Source organism: Lepidochelys olivacea (genome assembly GCF_965140295.1).
Source record: "Lepidochelys olivacea isolate rLepOli2 genome assembly, chromosome: 2".
In the NCBI taxonomy this organism is placed as follows: domain Eukaryota; kingdom Metazoa; phylum Chordata; order Testudines; family Cheloniidae; genus Lepidochelys; species Lepidochelys olivacea.
Genome location: NC_140412.1, coordinates 238,065,384 through 238,084,067, shown reverse-complemented (window position 1 = coordinate 238,084,067; position 18,684 = coordinate 238,065,384). Strand labels below are relative to the sequence as shown.

At 42.8% G+C, this 18,684-nt stretch overlaps 1 protein-coding gene across 1 annotated transcript in view; it reads right to left on the bottom strand.

Moving 5' to 3' along the window:
- Window positions 1–18,684, bottom strand: part of RAB18 (RAB18, member RAS oncogene family) — a 34,740-nt gene that overhangs the window by 13,410 nt on the left and 2,646 nt on the right. Inside the window, exon 2 of the mRNA XM_084620975.1 lies at window positions 7,957–8,012. Within this exon, the coding sequence (XP_084477101.1) occupies window positions 7,957–8,012 (56 nt within the window). The remainder of the gene's footprint in view (window positions 1–7,956; window positions 8,013–18,684) is intronic.

Below are 18,684 nucleotides of genomic sequence, written 5' to 3'. Positions count from 1 at the left end.
TGACCAACCAAGCTGACAGTGTCACAAGCTAGGACCCCCAAAGGGCAATAGCCACTGAAGACCTCATGCCACAGTTCAGCCTAGAATTTCAGAGGCCTTCTCTGAGTTGAGCATGATCATTGGTATGCATACAAATATGCAGACAATAGCAGTTATGCCTTAGCAGAGGCTAAGAGAAAAGAAAGCTAACTATTTCACAATGTAATCCCTCTCCAAAGTGGACAGGGCACTGCACTTTGTATGTATTTCACAAGTGGAGTTCATTCCCAGGAGGAAGGTCTTAACATTTTTAAACCCCCATTCCAAAAAAGGAACACAGTTCTAACAGCACAATAAAATAGCTCAGCTCCTACATTTCTGTTAGCTCAGCACAGCCCCCACCCCATCCCAAAACAATGGAACAAGAGCATAAAAGGAGATACTTTTACAATAACGTTAGCCACGTAAATCAACCCTTTGGAACCTCAGTTCTCCCTCCTCCATCCATTAAGAGAGTCTTGTATCCATTACTGGAAAAGTGGTTTCAGGATTTTTTTAAACTAAGCACACTGAAGCTTTAGTCTGTGTCTATGTATGCATATACTAGAATTTGCTTTTCCCCCTCCCCTTTAGAGCATTTCAGAACACTGGCCATGCATAGTTCAAGCCACCTTTTTTTGAGAGCTATTACACCCAGCAAATAAATTAAGTGCCAAAAGTCAGCATTGTAGCAATGCTCGGTTGAGAAGTCACCTTTTGAGTTAGGAGTTTGATAATTTAAGATTTCAGCTTATGCCAATTAATTACATATAAGCATTTCTAATGTATTCCTGTCCTTTGTAAGACTATATTTGTTGCTATGTAGTCTACAATGTAAGTTAGCGCTACTATGCTTGACATTAATGTTGCCACTTTCTTTAAGTTCCTTATTTTCTGAACTGATTGCTCCATATTTCTCAAATCTTTCATTGATACTAGGTTTTGCATTGTTACATGGTACGTGCACCAACTTCAGAAAGTGAACAGTCTACAAAGATGCACGTTAGAACCAGAAGTCAGGCCAATTGTGCATATTAAGTGATAGCAAAATTTCAAACATGAAATTTGGTCCTATTGGCTCCCAAAGACCTGTTACTAGACTAAATCATTCCTTCTCTGGGGGCACTTGCAGGCTTTTAATAAGAACAGAAAATGTGGGCATAAAGACAAGATCTGGAATTCCTCATGGGCAGAGTCACAACTACAATGGAATGGTTAACCCAGGACCATCAACAAAGAGGTTAAAAATATGATTAATGCCAGTCAGCAAGATTTAATGGAAGGTATTAATCTCTCACCAAGTCAATTCCCCACTATTACAAGGACTTCAGGCACTGGTGACACCTCAGGCCATCCTGTTTTCTGTCTGTGACACATAACTGTTTAAAGAAAAGGAGTACTTGTGGCACCTTAGAGGCTAACAAATTTGAGCATAAACTTTCATGAGCTACAGCTCACTTCATCAGATGCATGCAGTGGAAAATACAGTGGGGAGATTTTATATACACAGAGAACATGAAACAATGGGTGTTACCATACACACTAATAACGAGAGTGATCAGGTAAGGTGAGCAGGAGAGATTGTGCCAAACACTCAAAGAAACTGTGGAACCACCTGATCAACATCCTATACAGCAAACAGGGAAAGATTAAGCATGAGCACTCAAAACTGGATACCGTCATAAAAAAACCAACCCTCCACACAAACTTCCTCATGGCTGGACTTTACAAAAACTAGACAAGCCATTTACAACACACACTTTGCTTCTCTACAAAAGAAAAAGGACACTAAACTACTACATGCCACAAGGGGCCAGAACAGTCGTTCCCTTAACCCACCCAGCAATACCGTTAATCTATCCAGCTATACTCTTTGCCCAGCAGAAGAATCGGTCCTATCTCGGGGCCCCACTTTCTGCCCCTCCACCCCCACAAACATGATACAGTTCTGTGTTGACCTAGAATCCTATTTTCGACATCTCCAACCCAATGAATATTTCCAACACACCTCTGAACAGCAAACTAACTCACAGAGACCTTCCTATCAACACTACAAAAAGAAGGATTCTGGGCGGACTCCTCCTGAAGGTCGAAACAGACTGGACTTCTACACAGAGTGCTTCTGCCGACATGCACGAGCTGAAATTGTGGAAAAGCAGCATCACTTGCCCCACGACACAATGCCATCCACAGCCTCAGAAACAACTCTGACATCATAATCAAAAAGGCTGACAAAGGAGGTGCTGTCGTTATCATGAATAGGTCGGAATATGAACAAGAGGCTGCTAGGGAGCTCTCCAACACCACTTTCTACAAGCCATTACCCTCTGATCCCACTGAGGGTTACCAAAATAAACTACACCATCTGCTCAAGAAACTCCCTGAAAAAGCACAACAAATCCGCACAGACACACCCCTAGAACCCTGACATGGGGTATTCTGCTACCCAAGATCCATAAACCTGGAAATCCTGGATGCCCCATCATCTCAGACACCCTGACAGCAGGATTGTCTGGCTATGTAGACTCCCTCCTCACGCCCTACACTACCAGCACTCCTAGCTATCTTCGAGACACCACCGACTTCCTGAGGAAACTACAATCCATCAGTGCTCTTCCTGAAAACACCATCCTATCGACTATGGATGTAGAAGCCCTCTACACCAACATTCCATGCAAAAATGGACTACAACCCGTCAGGAACAGTATCTCCAATAATGTCACGGCAAACCTGGTGGCTGAACTTTGTGGCTTTGTCCTCATCCATAACTATTTCACATTTGGGGACAATGTATACCTTCAAATCAGCGGCCCTCCTATGGGTACCCACATAGCCCACAGTATGCCAACATTTTTATGGCTGACTTAGAACGCTTCCTCAACTCTCACCCCCTAATGCCCCTACTCTACTTGTGCTACATTGACGACATCTTCATCATTTGGACCCACGGAAAAGAAGCCCTTGAGGAATTCCACCACGATTTCAACAATTTCCATCCCACCATCAACCTCAGCCTGGACCAGTCCACACAAGAGATCCACTTCCTTATACTCCAGTGCTAATAAGCGATGGTCACATAATCACCACCCTATACCGGAAACCTACTGACCGCTATACTTACCTACATGCCTCCAGCTTTCATCCATACCACACCACACGATTCATTGTCTACAGCCAAGCTCTGCAATATAACCACATTTGCTCCAACCCCTCAGACAGAGGCAAAACACCTACAAGATCTCTATCAAGCATCCTTACAACTACAATACCCACCTGCTGAAGTGAAGAAACAGATGGACAGAACCAGAAGAGTACCCAGAAGTTACCTACTACAGGACAGGCCCAACAAAGAAAATAACAGAACACCACTAGCCATCACCTTCAGCCCCCAACTAAAACCTCTCCAACGCATCAAGGATCTACAACCTATCCTGAAGAACGACCCATCACTCTCACAGATCTTGGGAGACAGGCCAGTCCTTGCCTACAGACAGCCCCCCAACCTGAAGCAAATACTCACCAGCAACCACACACCAGAACCACTAACCCAGGAACCTATCCTTGCAACAAAGCCCATTGCCAACTGTGTCCACATATCTATTCAGGGGACACCATCATAGGGCCTAATCACATCAGCCACGCTATCAGAAGCTCGTTCACCTGCACATCTACCAATGTGATATATGCCATCATGTGCCAGCAATGCCCCTCTGCCATGTACATTGGCCAAACCAGACAGTCTCTACGTAAAAGAATAAATGGACACAAATCAGACATCAGGAATTATAACATTCAAAAATTAGTCGGAGAACACTTCAATCTCTCTGGTCACTCGATTACAGCCCTAAAAGTGGCAATTCTTCAACAAAAAAACTTCAAAGACAGACTCCAATGAGAGACTGCTGAATTGGAATTAATTTGCAAACCAGACACCATTACATTAGGATTGAATAAAGACTGGGAGTGGATGTGCCATTACACAAAGTAAAAGTATTTCCCCATGTTTATGCCCCCCCCCCCACACACAATGTTCCTCAGACGTTCTTGTCAACTGCTGGAAATGGCCCACCTTGATTATCACTACAAAAGGTGTTGTTTTTTTCCTCTCCTGCTGGTAATAGTTCACCTTACCCGATCACTCTCGTTAGAGTGTATATGGTAACACCTATTGTTTCATGTTCTCTGTGTATATAAAATCTCCCCACTGTATTTTCCACTGCATGCATCCGATGAAGTGAGCTGTAGCTCACAAAAGCTTATGCTCAAATAAATTCGTTAGTCTCTAAGGTGCCACAAGTACTCCTTTTCTTTTTGCGGATACAGACTAACACGACTGCTACTCTGATGACAGTTTAGTCTCCTGAGGACTGAAATGCTTTAGTTTAACAGACTTTTTGCAGAATTTAATACTGAAGACTTCATTATTAAGTCTTGTAAAAGAAAGAGCTGGATGTTTGGGTGCCCAAGAATGTATGTGAAGCAGCTAAAACACACATTTGATAGCTGTGTCTGCTTAGGAAATCAGCAGTGAAATGGCGATATAGATCTCCATATTAACTATTTAGATTTTATTAGATTTTAGAGTCAACACTTCATTGAGATGAACGGTGAAAGCTCTCACAAATTTTTTTGAGTCTGTTTTACATAGTATTTCTTTGATTTATGCTAGGCACCTGTTGGGAAGGTTCTCTTGCAAAACAGTTTAGAACATCAGTGTTATTAAAGTCAAGCTTTGTTCCAGAGTAAAGGGTGGATACTGTGGCTCCTTATACAACTGTGGAGTTATAGTGTCCACGGGGCTAGCAACAGAATGTAGTAGTAAAACTGTAACTAGTAATCTACATCAACTAATGATATGGTTAATGAAGTTAAACAATACGCTTCAAGTTAAACTTTGTTAACTTTAGGTTGATACAGAATCAATTTTTGATTCCTTTACTGAAAAGTTTTAATATTTGGGAGTTTATGAAATAGTTGACAACTATCAGCTTGATATGGATTTGGCCCCTTGAGAAGAGACATTTTCAAAACTCAGACAAGTTGACCTGCATCATGAGTTTTATCCTCAATGCATGTTCCATTAATGGCTTCCTTCAGGGCCTGCATTGTTTAGGGAAAAAGCAGCAGGAGCTCAAATACCTCCTTTTTTCTTGCTAGGATGAGCTCAAGCAGTTCTTTAATTGATGTGGAAATATATTTATACTCACTACCCACATGAAAGCAAGTGAGCTGACAAAGTACTGACATTTTTGTCATCACACTGATGATTATCCATAATACTGTACTGCTGGTCAGATATGTCAAGTCAGATGGTAGGAAAACTTTTTAAAAAATTAAGTTTCCTTTGGGCTGGTCTATACTACAGGGCGGGAGGTGGGAGGAGAGGAATTGATCTAAGTTACGCAATTTCAGCTACGTGAATAATATAGCTGAAGTCAACGTACTTAGATCTACTTACCGCCGTGTCTTCACTGTGGTGTGTCGACGGGAGACGCTCTCCCGTCAATTCCCCTTGCACTCTCGTTGAGGTGGAGTACCGGAGTAGCCACCAGAGCGATTGGCAGTCCATTTATCGCATCTATACTAGACACAATAAATTGACCCCTGCTGGATCGATTGCTGCCTGTCGATCCGGCCGGTAGCCCTGAGTAAAAAGAAACTCAACAGCTGTTCCTAGCTCAAAAGAGTAATCTGTGTGTTCCCATATTTGAGTGGCATCTAGCATGAGGGCCCCTGCTCTTATCAGGGTCTCTGTATGCTAATCTAACATTAATATTCCACTTTAACAGACTAAGATTGAAAGGCATTCAGAAGTTAGGAAGTGACAAGTAAGGTTGTCCACAGAACCTTAATTCTGCCTCCTTATGTATATATTTTTGCTACAATCTATATGTAATTGGCTTGCAACCTTAATCTAACAATACAGTTTATGCTAGAGATGGCAGCTAGTGCCAGGGGTTATCACTGAAAAGAGTGGTATGGCTTTTTCTCACTCCACAAGCCATTAACAGAAGGTAGATTCAAGGGAGGGTATCAAGCAATGCCTTGTCAACAAGTCTCAATTGCCCAAATTAGTAGTTGGGACATCCAAAAGAAACGAAGTGTTAGTATTTCTGCAATAGGAGTTGGAATTAAAACATGGCTATCCCTAAACAATAATTCAGTTAAATAGTTTCCTACCCACCTCGCCAATATTTAATTTAGCTAGTCAAATACATTAGACAACTAAACAGTTATTTTTGGCTTTACATTAGTGTTTCTCTCTCAGTAGCCACCTTGACTGATCAAGAGTTTAAGGAAAATTACTTGCTGTCTTCAAGGTCTTTAGTTAGAACCTCCATTGCAGTAAGTCTAATGTTAGAATTCTAATACCTTATACAGGAAACAGAGTAGCAGCCGTGTTAGTCTGTATCAGCAGAAAGAACAAGAGTACTTGTGGCACCTTAGACACTAACGAATTTATTTGAGCATAAGCTTTTGTGGGCTACAGCCCACTTCATCGGATGCGGATAATACCTTCTCTTAATTAAACAGCCTCTTACAGTTGGTATGGGTGCTTCCACCTTTTCATGTTCTCTGTATGAAAATATCTTCTTACTATATGTTCCATTCTGTGTATCCGATGAAGTGGGCTGTAGCTCACAAAAGCTTATGCTCAAATAAATTCGTTAGTCTCTAAGGTGCCACAAGTACTCCTGTTCTTTGTGCTGGAAAGTTACCTTAATGTACTCCCAGTTCATCAGTTATTTGTTTAGCTTGGATTATGGGTCATGAGATATATCACATAATAGCAGGACGGGTTGTAGGCATTTTACTGCCTTTTGCAAACTTCAATATCCACACCAGCATCCCTCCCATTCTGGGGTCTGTCTCTTCCTCCTAAATACAATTCAATTAATGCTTGGCCCTTACTGCTGCCCACATCATCCACACCCTCCCAGAACACAGTTTTTTAGCAGCTCTGGGCACTCCCCTCTCCTCTTGGGCCATTTGCCTAGGAGCTAATAGTTGTTTTGGGGTAGGTAAGAAAGGAGCCACTTCCTACTATTCAGACATCTGTTCCTTGAAGTGGGAGGAGTGGGAGAGAGGAGTTCAGTGCCCAGTAAAACTTAGAGCTTCTCTGGAGCAGGAGAAACTACCTGCCTTGGATCTAGAGTGCTTGAATCTTTCTCCAAAATATTCAGTTCCCTAGGTGGCCATCTATGCAACCTACTCTAACAGGAATCCTGTGCAGTACTTTTATGACTATTAAACTAAGTTCCAATCTCCTATTATTTTTGAGAGATTTTACAGATTTCTCACAGAGGTTAGCAACAATCTTTTGCACACGGATCTAATAAATTCACTAACACCATGCATGTGGTTATAGTGCCTACAGATGCAGGTCTTCTTCAGTGACAGTCCATGTCTATAGCTTCCATCTTCAAGAATACAGAGTACACAGGACAACATTGTCTCAATTCTGAACTAATTTTGTGCAAAGTATTACAGCACTCAACTTCTGTAGTGTTTAACTCCATGCACTATGCGTATGTCTACGCCTAAAAGGCTTCAGCGGCACATCTGCGCCACAGTAGTGCTTCAATGTAGACACTACCTATGCAGACAGGAAGCATTCTCCCATTGGCGTAGGTAATCCACCTCCCCAACAGACAGTAGGTAGGTCTTCCGTCAACCTAGCATTGTCTACAGTGGGGGCTAGGTCAGCTAAACTACGCCACTTGGGGGTGTGGATTTTTTACACCCTCAAGCAACGTAGTTAAACCGACTTCATTTCTAGTGTAGACCGGGCTAATGACTGAGTAAGATCATCCCCTCCCCCTTTACTGAAGGGCAGATGAGGCTGAACCTCATTACCAGTTATGCAAGCACAGCAAGTCATGGTCTTCTACCTAAGTTAGTTTGAATTTTTATGAAGTAGTGTTAGCACCCACTTACCAATTGTTGCTGCAAGTTCTGGGTCAAATGTATCATCTGTGAACCGCAATAAAAGGCTGATGGAGGGAGAAAAAAAAGATACTATTAGAACACTTAAGTATTTTGTTGTTGCAGCATAACTGTAGCTTGCCAGATGCGTGCTTTATTGTATACTACAAATCGGAAAGCAACATTACATTAATATAAAACAAGGTAAACCTGAGTGTCATCTTCAAGACAGTGCAAATAAAAGTAATGCATGTCAGCTTGCTGTATAACTACCATTAACTATGTTTTGAGAAAAGGAGTAGTTATTTTTACTTTTCAATTCCAATACCAAGTAAGCCTCTTTGAGGCTAGGCCTCAATCTCTGTCCCTGACTAGGGTTGTCCAAAACAATGTCACATCCTCTACTGTTCAGAATATTTTATTTCTATTTCAAGTCTCCTAAAACTCGTTGGGAGTTAAAACTACTTCAAAAAAAGCACAACATTTTTCCAAGTTTGAAAGAAGGTTCCAGAGTGCAAGTTAACTTACCACAGCAGGAAGAATCTAAGGAACAACACATGTGCAAAACTTCTTAGCCACAGAACTTTAGTGGTAAGTATTATGAAAAACCCCAAAATTATTTCTATTCCTCATGTACAAGTTCCAAAATACTTTGAAAAATACAAATGCAACCTCACACAAATTAAAGTTCTGATGAAACTGTGAGCACTAAAGTTAAATTTTACATTGAACAGGTGTGGATGGCATATCAAGTTATAGAAAATTCAGTAACTGGGCCAGCTAAAATCTATTATCCAAGAGCAGCTTGTCCTATAAGAAGAGGGGAAGAGTCAATGAAGACACCCAGATTTCAGAGCCCCTGGAGGAATACATGATGACTTGCAGAAGATTGCAAGGGAGAATAAAAGACAAGAGAACTTGCAGTCAGTGTGATTCTCTGGCCTTCCTCCTGTTTTTCCTATCACCAGGAAAAGGCAGATCTATGTGATTGGTGACTTCCTACTAAGAACAGACAGGCCTGTCACCAGAGCTGATCCGGAAAACAGAAGGGTGTGATGTCTGCCAGAAGCTAAGACTTGGGATGTGGACCTGAGGCTGATCCTAATGGGAGCAGGAAAGAATCCACTGATTGTCCTTCATGTGGGAACAAATGATACAGCAAGATTCTCACTGGAATGTAATCAGGGACGTTATGTGAGGCTAGGAAAGATGCTTAAGGAAATGGAGGCTTAAATGATCTTTAGTGGGATTCTACCTGCCCCTAGAGTGGGAGAATGAAGGGGAGACAAGATGATGATCAACAGTTGGTTCAGGCAGTGGTGTTATAAAGCACAACTTTGGGATGTTTGACCACTGGAAGGCAGTCGTGGACAGAGGACTGTTCTCCTGGGATGGACTCCACCTGAGCAGGGAAGGAAATAAACTTCTGGGATGGGTGCTGGTACAACTGATTAAGAGTTTAAAATAGGAACTTGGAGGAGACAGTTGGGAGATGCTCATGTAATCTTCATGCCTGATTTGAACACAGGAGGAAAATCAAGTAAGGAAGGATACAGGAATGGAGAAAGGAACAGCAGAGGCTGGAGAATGGACATTAAGAGGAAAGACAGTGCTGATACCAATGAAGCTAACAGTTAGGTAGAGGATAGTAAAAGTAGAATGATTATGCATTTGGCTGAGGAATCTGGGTGACGCCAAGTAGAACTAACTAAGACGTTTGTACACCATTGCAAGGAACCTGGGTAACAAAATGGAAGAACTAGAACGACAGGGGCAGGAAGTGAAACCAGATATTATAGGGATAACAGAAACATGGTGGAATAGTAGTCATGAGTGGAGTACAGGTATTTAAGGGTACATGTTGTTCAGGAAAGACCGAAATAAAGGTAAAGGTGGTAGAATAGCACTGTATGCTAATGATGAGGTAGACTGTAAAGAAATCAAAAGTGATGGAATGACTAAGACAGAATTGGTTTTGGCCAAAATCACTTTGGGGAAGAAAGCTACTAGAGGTTTCCCTGGGATAGTACTAGGGGTATGCTACAGAACTCCAGGATCCAATTTGAATATAGACAGATCTCTTTAATGTTTTTGGTGAAATAAATACTACTAGGAATTGCGTGACTATGGGAGATGTTAACTTCCCAGATATAGACTGGAGGACAATTGCTACTAATTATAGTAGGGCCCAGATTTTCCTGCATATGATAGCTGACAGATCTATTCACCAAATAGTTGCTAAATGAACAAGAGGTGATGCCATTTTAGATTTGGTATTGGTAAATAGTGAGGACCTCATAGAAGAGTGGGTTGTAGGGGACAACCTTGGTTCAAGTGATCATGAGCTAACCCAGTATAAACTAAATGGAAGGGTAAACAAAAACAGATCTGCAACTAGAGCCCTTGATTTCAAAAGGGCAAACTTTAAATAAAATTGAAGGAATTAGTTAGGGAAGTGGACTGGACTGAAGAATTCAAAGATTTGAACGTGGAGGAGGCTTGGAATTACCTTAAGTCAAAGCTGAAGAAACTATCTGAAGCCTGCATCCCAAGCAAGGGGAAAAATTTTGTAGGAGTTGCAGACCAAGCATCTCAAACAGGTAATTAAGAGAAAGCCTACAAGGAATGGAAGATGGAATGGATGAGCAAGGAAAACTACCTCTTGGAGGTCAGGAAGTGTAGGTATAAAATGAGAACGGTCAAAAGCCAAGCAGAGTTGGACCTTGCAAAGGAAATTAAAACCAATAGTAAAAAGGTCTATAACCCTGTAAGTAGGATGAAAAAAGGAAAGTAGTGGGACTGCTAAGCATAGAGGATGGGGTGGAGATTAAAGATAATCTAGACATGTCCTGACACCTAAATGAATACTTTGCCTCAGTTTTTAATATGACTAATGAATAGCTTAGGGGCAATGGCAGGGTGGCTAATAGGAATGAGTATATGGAAGTAGAAATGACCACATCCGAGGGGGAAGTCAAACTCAAATAGTTTAATGGGACTAAATCTGGGGACCCAGATAATCTCCATCCAAGAACATTAAAGGAACTGGCACATGAAATTGCAAGCCCAATAGCAAGGATTTTTAATGCATCTGTAAACCTGGGGGTTATATCCTATGACTGGAAAATTGCTAATACAGTTCCTATTTATAAGAAAGGGTAAAAAAAGAGATCTGGAAAACTACAGGGCTGTTAGTTTGACTTGAACTGTATGCAACGCAGAGTGGATTTGATTTAAGTAACTAGTCAGGAAGACTTGATTTAATCATGGATTTCTATATAAAAGTGCATTCTTGTTGGTTGTTATAACCTTAATACATATTCTTCACAACTCAGAGATAGACATAGGTTTCATTTTTAGAAGGTACACACGATACATTTTTAGAGTGATTTATTTTGAAAACTTTTTCTGATATAGCTGTAAAACTAATCTGAAACGAATGATTGTTTGGTTATTTCATTGGGAGGTGAACTATCTCCAATTCAACAGGTTAATAATTAATTATTTGGAGGATTTTCTTGCCATGCTGTATTAGGAGATCACCACCAGACAGACATTTAAATTGTTTTATTTAACTAAAACAACAACATTATGTATTCTGGATTTTTTTCTTCAACAGCAAACATATCATATTTTAACAAAACAAACATATGAATTTATTTTAACATTCAAGTTTTTTTTAAAATCAGGTTTGTTTTTGTTAAAAAAACTAAAATTGTTAATGAAAAACAAAAATTAAATCTACTATGTCAGCCAGGTCAACATGAGAAACTTAAAATATTGGCTTCTGCAGCTAACTCAGTCGTCTTCACCTTCATTTTCCTGTTTGCTCATAATCTGGAAAAGAAAAACAATCTTTCCTGCTTTTTCAGGTCCCAATTTCTCAATTTGGAATGAATTAGTCCGAAGGAAGAAAATATTCTTTCTACACCGGCAGAAGCAGCTGCTACTGTTAAAAGTGAGATTATCACTTCAGTCTCTAAATCCAAGTTCTTAAGTGACTTCTACCAGTTCACTGGTGTGACTTTCTTTAAATGATCATCAGCAAATATATACTTCTTGAATGGTTCTTATTCCCAAACTGGGTCTCTTTTACGGCCTGCTGCCATTATAGGTTTTCCCTTCTCGTGAGAGAATGGTATGGTAGATCTCAAATCAACGAAGGCTACGCTCAGACCTCTAGATTTCTGGAATATACTGCTCAAACAGTTTCACTTTTGTTTCTACTGCCTGTCTGCCCCTTCTCACATTTATCTCCAGACTTCTTCTCCTTGTCCGGATCTATTCTACCCTCAATCTTCTATTCATTGAACTTTTTGAACCTTTGCACTTTTAGAGAGAGGTAAGGGATTGTCACTGGGTACACAAATTTGCAGAGGTCTGTTATTTCTCACTTCTATATATTATTTATTTAAAACATTTTTGCTGTTAACAAGCATGTTTTCTCTGGAGATCACAAATCCACAGTTTGAGAACTGCAAAACTGAGCATCTCTGATGGCATCTTCTACACTGAGCCCCACTGGGTACATAGAAAGATTAACCTAAATAATCTGTACAGAAGCCCCTGGAACCCCATAAGATTGGGTCCCTAATCCATGAACTATTGGAACTCATTTATAAAACTTTTCTTAAACATTACATGAATATATGGTCTCATCCTATAGAATTAGAATTTATAATCCCTATTCCATGATGAGATATCTTTGAGCTATAATGTAGTTTTAATTAAGATATCTTTAGATTGGATTTTTTTGATAAGTTTTTCCTGAAAAAGCATTTTATTTAAATAAAAAAATAATTGATTTTTATCCACCGATGCAAGGCCTTGGAACAAATTTTGAAAGAGAAAGCAGCTAAGGACATAGAGGTAAACAGTAATTGAGATAAAATACAACATGGTTTTACAAAAGGTAGAGCGTCCAAATCAACCTGATCTCCTTCTTTATCTAAAAACTCAGTTAACGTCTCAAAAGGAAATGCATTAGATCTAATCTACTTGGTTCCAGTAAGATACTTGATAAACTGGAGAAGATGGGATTAATATGAGAATTGAAAGGTGGATAAGGAACTGGTTAAAAGGGAGACTACAACGGGTCATAATGAAAGGTGAACTGTCAGGCTGGAGGGAGGTTACTATTGGAGTTCCTCAGGGATCAGTCTTGGGACCTACCTTATTTAACGTTTTTACTAATAAACCTGAAACAAAAAGTGGGAGCGTGCGAACAAAATTTGTGGATTACACAAAATTGGGAGGTATTGCCAATATGGAGGAGGACCAGAATATCATACAAGAAGATCTGGATGACCTTGAAACTGGACTAATAGAAATGGGATGAAATTTAATAGTTCAAAGTCATGCACTCAGTGAACAAAAATAATGTTTGCTATAAGCTAGAGACGTATCCATTGGAAGTGACAGAGGAGGAGAAAGATCTGGGGGTACTGCTTGATTACAGGATGACTATGAGCGGCCAATGTGATGTGGCAGTGAAAAAGGTTAATGCAGTCCTACGATGCATCAGACAAGGTATTTTCGTAGACAGGGAAGCGTTAGCATCATTATACAATGCACTGGGGAGATTTCATCTGGAATACTGTATGCAATTCTGGTCTCCCATGTTTAAGGCCTGGTCTACACTACGAGTTTATGTCGGACTTAGCAGCGTTAAATCCGAATTAACCCTGCACCCGTCCACACAACAAAGCCATTTTTTTCCAACATAAAGGGCTATTAAAACCAATTTCTGTACTCCTCCTCAACGAGGGGATTAGTGCTGAAATCGACATCGCCATTTCGAATTAGGGTTAGTGTGGATGCAATTCGAAGGTACTGGCCTCCGGGAGCTATCCCACAGTGCACCATTGTGATCGCTCTGGAGAGCGCTCTGAACTCGGATGCACTAGCCAGGTGTATAGGAAAAGCCCCGGGAACTTTTGAATCTCATTTCCTCTTTGGCCAGACGAGCTCATCAGCACAGGTGACCATGCAGTCCGAGAATCGAAAAAGAGCTCCAGTATGGACCGAGTGGGAGGTACTGGATCTGATCACTGTATGGGGAGAGGAATCCGTGCTATCAGAACTACGTTCCAAAAGACAAAATGCCAAAACATTTCAAAAAAAATCTCAGAGGCCATGAGGGACAAAGGCTACATCAGGGACGCAACACAGTGCCGCCCGAAACTTAAGGAGCTCAAACAAGTGTACCAGAAAACCAAAGAATCAAACGGAAGCTCCGGGACAGAGCCGCAGACATGCCGCTTCTGCGCTGACCTGCATGCAATTCTTGGGGGCGGCCGCCACCACTACCCCACCCCTGTCCGTGGACTCCAATGACTCTCCGCCATGGCTGAGGATTTTGCAGATGGGTAAGATGAGGAGGAGGACGAGGTTGGGGAGAGCACACAGTACACCATTCTCCCTGACAGCCAGGATCTTTTTATCACCCTGACTGAAATACCTTCCCAACCCAATGAAGGGACCTCTGGTGAGTGTACTTTTTTAAATATAATACATATAAAAGCAAGCGTTTTTTAAACATGATTAAGTAGCCCTGAGGACTTGGGATGCATTCGTGGCCAGTACTGCTACTGGAAAAGTCTGTTAACGTATCTGGGGATGGGCAGAAATCCTCCAGGGACATCTCCATGAAGCTCTCCCGGAGGTACTCTAAAACCCTTTGCAGAAGGTTTTTGGGGAGAGCAACCTTATTCTGTCCTCGATGGTAGGACACTTTACCATGGGGGAGGAGGGTGGGCGGGCGCTTTGGCGCTGAGCTGTTCGCGTTTGGCTAGCAGGGATCTTCCCTGATGCCAGCCAGGTGGTGGGGGGAGGGGAAAAGCAATCATCCCAGAGAACTGGATGGGGGGGCGGGAGGGGGTCAGTTTGGTTTTTGCTGCTGCACGTTAACAGGAAAACTGCAGCACTAAATGGCCAACTCAATGGGCTTTGCTTGGTATGGGAAAGAAGGGGACTGCTGTTATGAAGGTTGCAGAAGCCAAAAGACCATAGCTTACCATGGCCGCCTGCAAGCTGAATTCTGTTGCCCGGCCCTGCGTGTGTGATCTCTAACACCAAAGCCGCAGGCACTCAATACAAGATGCAAAATGCAACCTTGTACCAAAATCACATGTGCTATGTAATGTGAATAGTGTTGTTCACCGTGAAAGAGTATAGCCATTGTTCTGTAAAATGTATCTTTTTAAATATTTCACTCCCTTTTTTCCTCCAGCAGCTGCAAATATTTCAAGCCTCCCTCCTCCGTCCCAAAGGCTCTCTCAAAAAACGCACACGTGATGACATGTTCTCTGAGCTCATACAGTCGTCTGGCACTGACAGAGCTGTATGGAGTGACACAATAGCAGAGTACAGGACAGTGGCCGATGAACGTGAGGAGAGGTGGTGGCAGGAAGATCAGAGGAGGCATGAGGCAACGCTGGGGCTACTGCAGGATCAAACAGACATGCTCTGGCGTCTCGTGGAGGTTCATGAACGGCAGCAGGATCACAAACTGCCACTGCAGCCCCTGCTTAACTGCCCTCCGTCCTCCCCAAGTTCCATAGCCTCCTCACCCAGATGCCCAAGAACACGGGGTGGGAGGCTCCAGGCACCCAACCACTCCACCCCAGTGGACAGCCCAAGCAACAGAAGGCTGGCATTCAACAAGTTTTAAAGTGGCCTTTTCCTTCCCTCCTCCCACAACCCACCTGGGCTACCTTGTGAGTTATCTCCCTATTATAATTAATAAAGAATACATTTTTTAAAACGATAGTGACTTTATTTCCTTTGCAAGCAAGCGGTGATCGAAGGGGGGAGGGCAGGTGGCTTTCAGGGAATTTAGAGGCAACCAAGGGGGCGGGTTTTCATCAAGGAGAAACAAACAGAAGTGTCACACAATACCTTGGCCAGTCATAAAACTGGTTTTCAAAGCTTCTCTGATGCACAGCGCTTCCTGCTGTGCTCTTCTAACCGCCCTCGTGTCTGGCTGTGCGTATTCAGCCGCCAGGCAATTTCCATCAACCTCCCACCCTGCCATAAATGTCTCCCCCTTACTCTCACAAAGATTGTGGAGCGCACAGCAAGCAGCAATAACAATGGGAATATTGGTTTCGCTGAGGTCTGAGTGAGCCAGCAAACTGATCCAGCAACCCTTTAAACATCCAAATGCACATTCTACCACCATTCTGCACTTGCTCAGCCTATAGTTGAACAGCTCCTTACTACTGTCTAGGGTACCTGCGTACGGCTTCATGAGCCATGGCATTAAGGGGTGGGCTGGGTCACCACGGAGAACTATAGGCATTTCAACATCCCCAACAGTTATTTTCTGGTCTGGGAAGTAAATCCCTTCCTGCAGCCGCTTAAACAGACCAGAGTTCTTGAAGATGTGAGCGTTATGAACCTTTCCCGGCCATCCCACGTTGATGTTGGTGAAACGTCCCTTGTGATCCACCAGTGCTTGCAGCACCATTGAAAAGTACCCCTGGCAGTTTATGTACTGGCTGCTCTGGTGGTCCGGTCCCAAGATAGGGATATGCGTTCCGTCTATAGCCCCACCACAGTTAGGGAATCCCTTTGCAGCAAAGCCATCTAGTATGACCGGCACATTTCCCAGAGTCACTACCTTTGATAGTAGCAGCAGCTCAATGATTGCATTGGCTACTTGCTTCACAGCAACCCCCACAGTAGATTTGCCCACTCCAAAATTGATTATTGACTGACCGGTAGCTGTCTGGCGTTGCAAGCTTCCACAGGGCTGCAACTCGCTTGTGAACTGTGAGGGCTGCTCTCATCTTGCTATTCTTGCGCTTCAGGGCAGGGGAAAGCAAGTCACAAAGTTCTATGAAAGTGCCCTTACGCATGCAAAAGTTTTGCAGCCACTGCGAATCATCCCAGACCTGCAACACTATGTGGTCCCACCACTCTGTGCTTGTTTCCCGGGCCCAGAATCGGCATTCCACGGCATGAGCTTGCCCCATTAACACCATGATCTCCAACTTGCGGGGGAACGCAGTTTTAGAGAAAAGTGTGTTCATGTCCTCATCACCGCACTGCTGTCGCCTCCTTGCCTGGATTTTCAGGTGCTGGTTCTGCATACACTGCACAATAATGTGCGAGGTGTTTACCATGGTCATAACTGCTGCGGTGAGTTGAACGGGCTCTATGCTTGCTATGCTATGGCGTCTGCTCCTGCTTGGGCAATCCAGGGAAAAGGGCGCAAAACGATTGTTTGCCGTTGCTCTGATGGAGGGAGGGGCAACTGACAACATGGCTTACAGGGTTGGCTTATAGGGAATTAAAATCAACAAAGGGGGTGGCTTTGCGAGAAACAGAATGGCCCCCTCAAGGATAGAACTCAAAACTGGGTTTAGCAGGCCATGCGTTTCATGGAGGGAGGTAGGAGAAAATGAATACAAAACAAACCTGGTCTATTTCTTGTTTTAATCCACTTCATCTATCTTTATACATCTTGCTGGCAGCAGACTGTGCAGTACGACCGCTAGCCAGAGTTATCTCCTGGGTGCTCGGCAAAAGACAGTGCAGCATGACTGCTGGCCATCGTCTTCTCCTGGCTGCTGATTAAAAGACAGCACACTGCCAGTAGGACTGAATCGCCATGAGACAAAACTTAAAAGGGAAATGGCCTGGCTGAGTCAATCCCATGTTTTCCCAGGCGCTCCTGACTGCAACGAGGTTGGTTAAAAGAGCACCCTGGACTATGTCGATGACGGCTACCAGTCATACTGCACTGTCTGCTGCCAAAATAACCTGCTGCCGTGTAGCAATGCAGTACCGCATCTGCCAGCATCCAGGAGACATACGGTGACAGTTAACTGAGCGGGCTCCATGCTTGCTGTGGTATGATGTCTGCACAAGTAACGCAGGAAAAAAGGCGCAAAACGATTGTCTGCAGTTGCTTTCAGAGGGAGGGAGGGAGGGAGGAAGGAAAGGGGGACCTGACGAATTGTACCCAGAACCACTCGCGACAATGTTTTAGCCCCATCAGGCATTGGGATTTCTACCCAGAATTCAAATGGGCAGCAGAGACTGCGGGAACTGTGGGATAGCTACCTACAGTGCAACGCTCTGGAAGCTGATGGTTGCCTCGGTACTATGGACACACTCCGCCGACTACATGCACTTAGAGCATGTGTGTGTCCACACACACAATCGACTGTATAAAAACGCTTTCTATAAAACTGACTTCTATAAATTCAACCTAATTTCGTAATGTAGACAAGGACTAAGAAAGATTAATTCAAAGCGGAACAGGTGAAGAGAAGGGCTACTAGGATGATCGATGAATGAAAAACCTACCTTATGAGAGGAGACTCAAAGAGCTTGGCTTGTTTAGCCTAACCAAAAGAAGGCTATAGGGAGATATGATTGTTCTCTATAAATACATCAGAGGGATAAACACCAGGGAGAGAGAGGGGTTATTTAAGTTAAGTGCCAACACGCACACAAAAACAAATGGATATAAACTGGCTATCAACAAGTTTAGGCTTAAAATTATTCAAAGGTTTCTAACTATCAGAGGAGTGATGGTTCTGGAACAGCTTTCCAAGGGAAACAGTGGGGGCAAAAAACCTAATTGGCTTCAAGACTGAGCTTGATAAGTTTACAGAGGGGCTAGTATGATAAGACTGTTTACGCTGGCAAGCAGCCAATCTAGCAGCAAATATCTCCAATGGTTGGTCATGGAACACTACATGGGGAGGGCTCTAAGTTACTACAGAG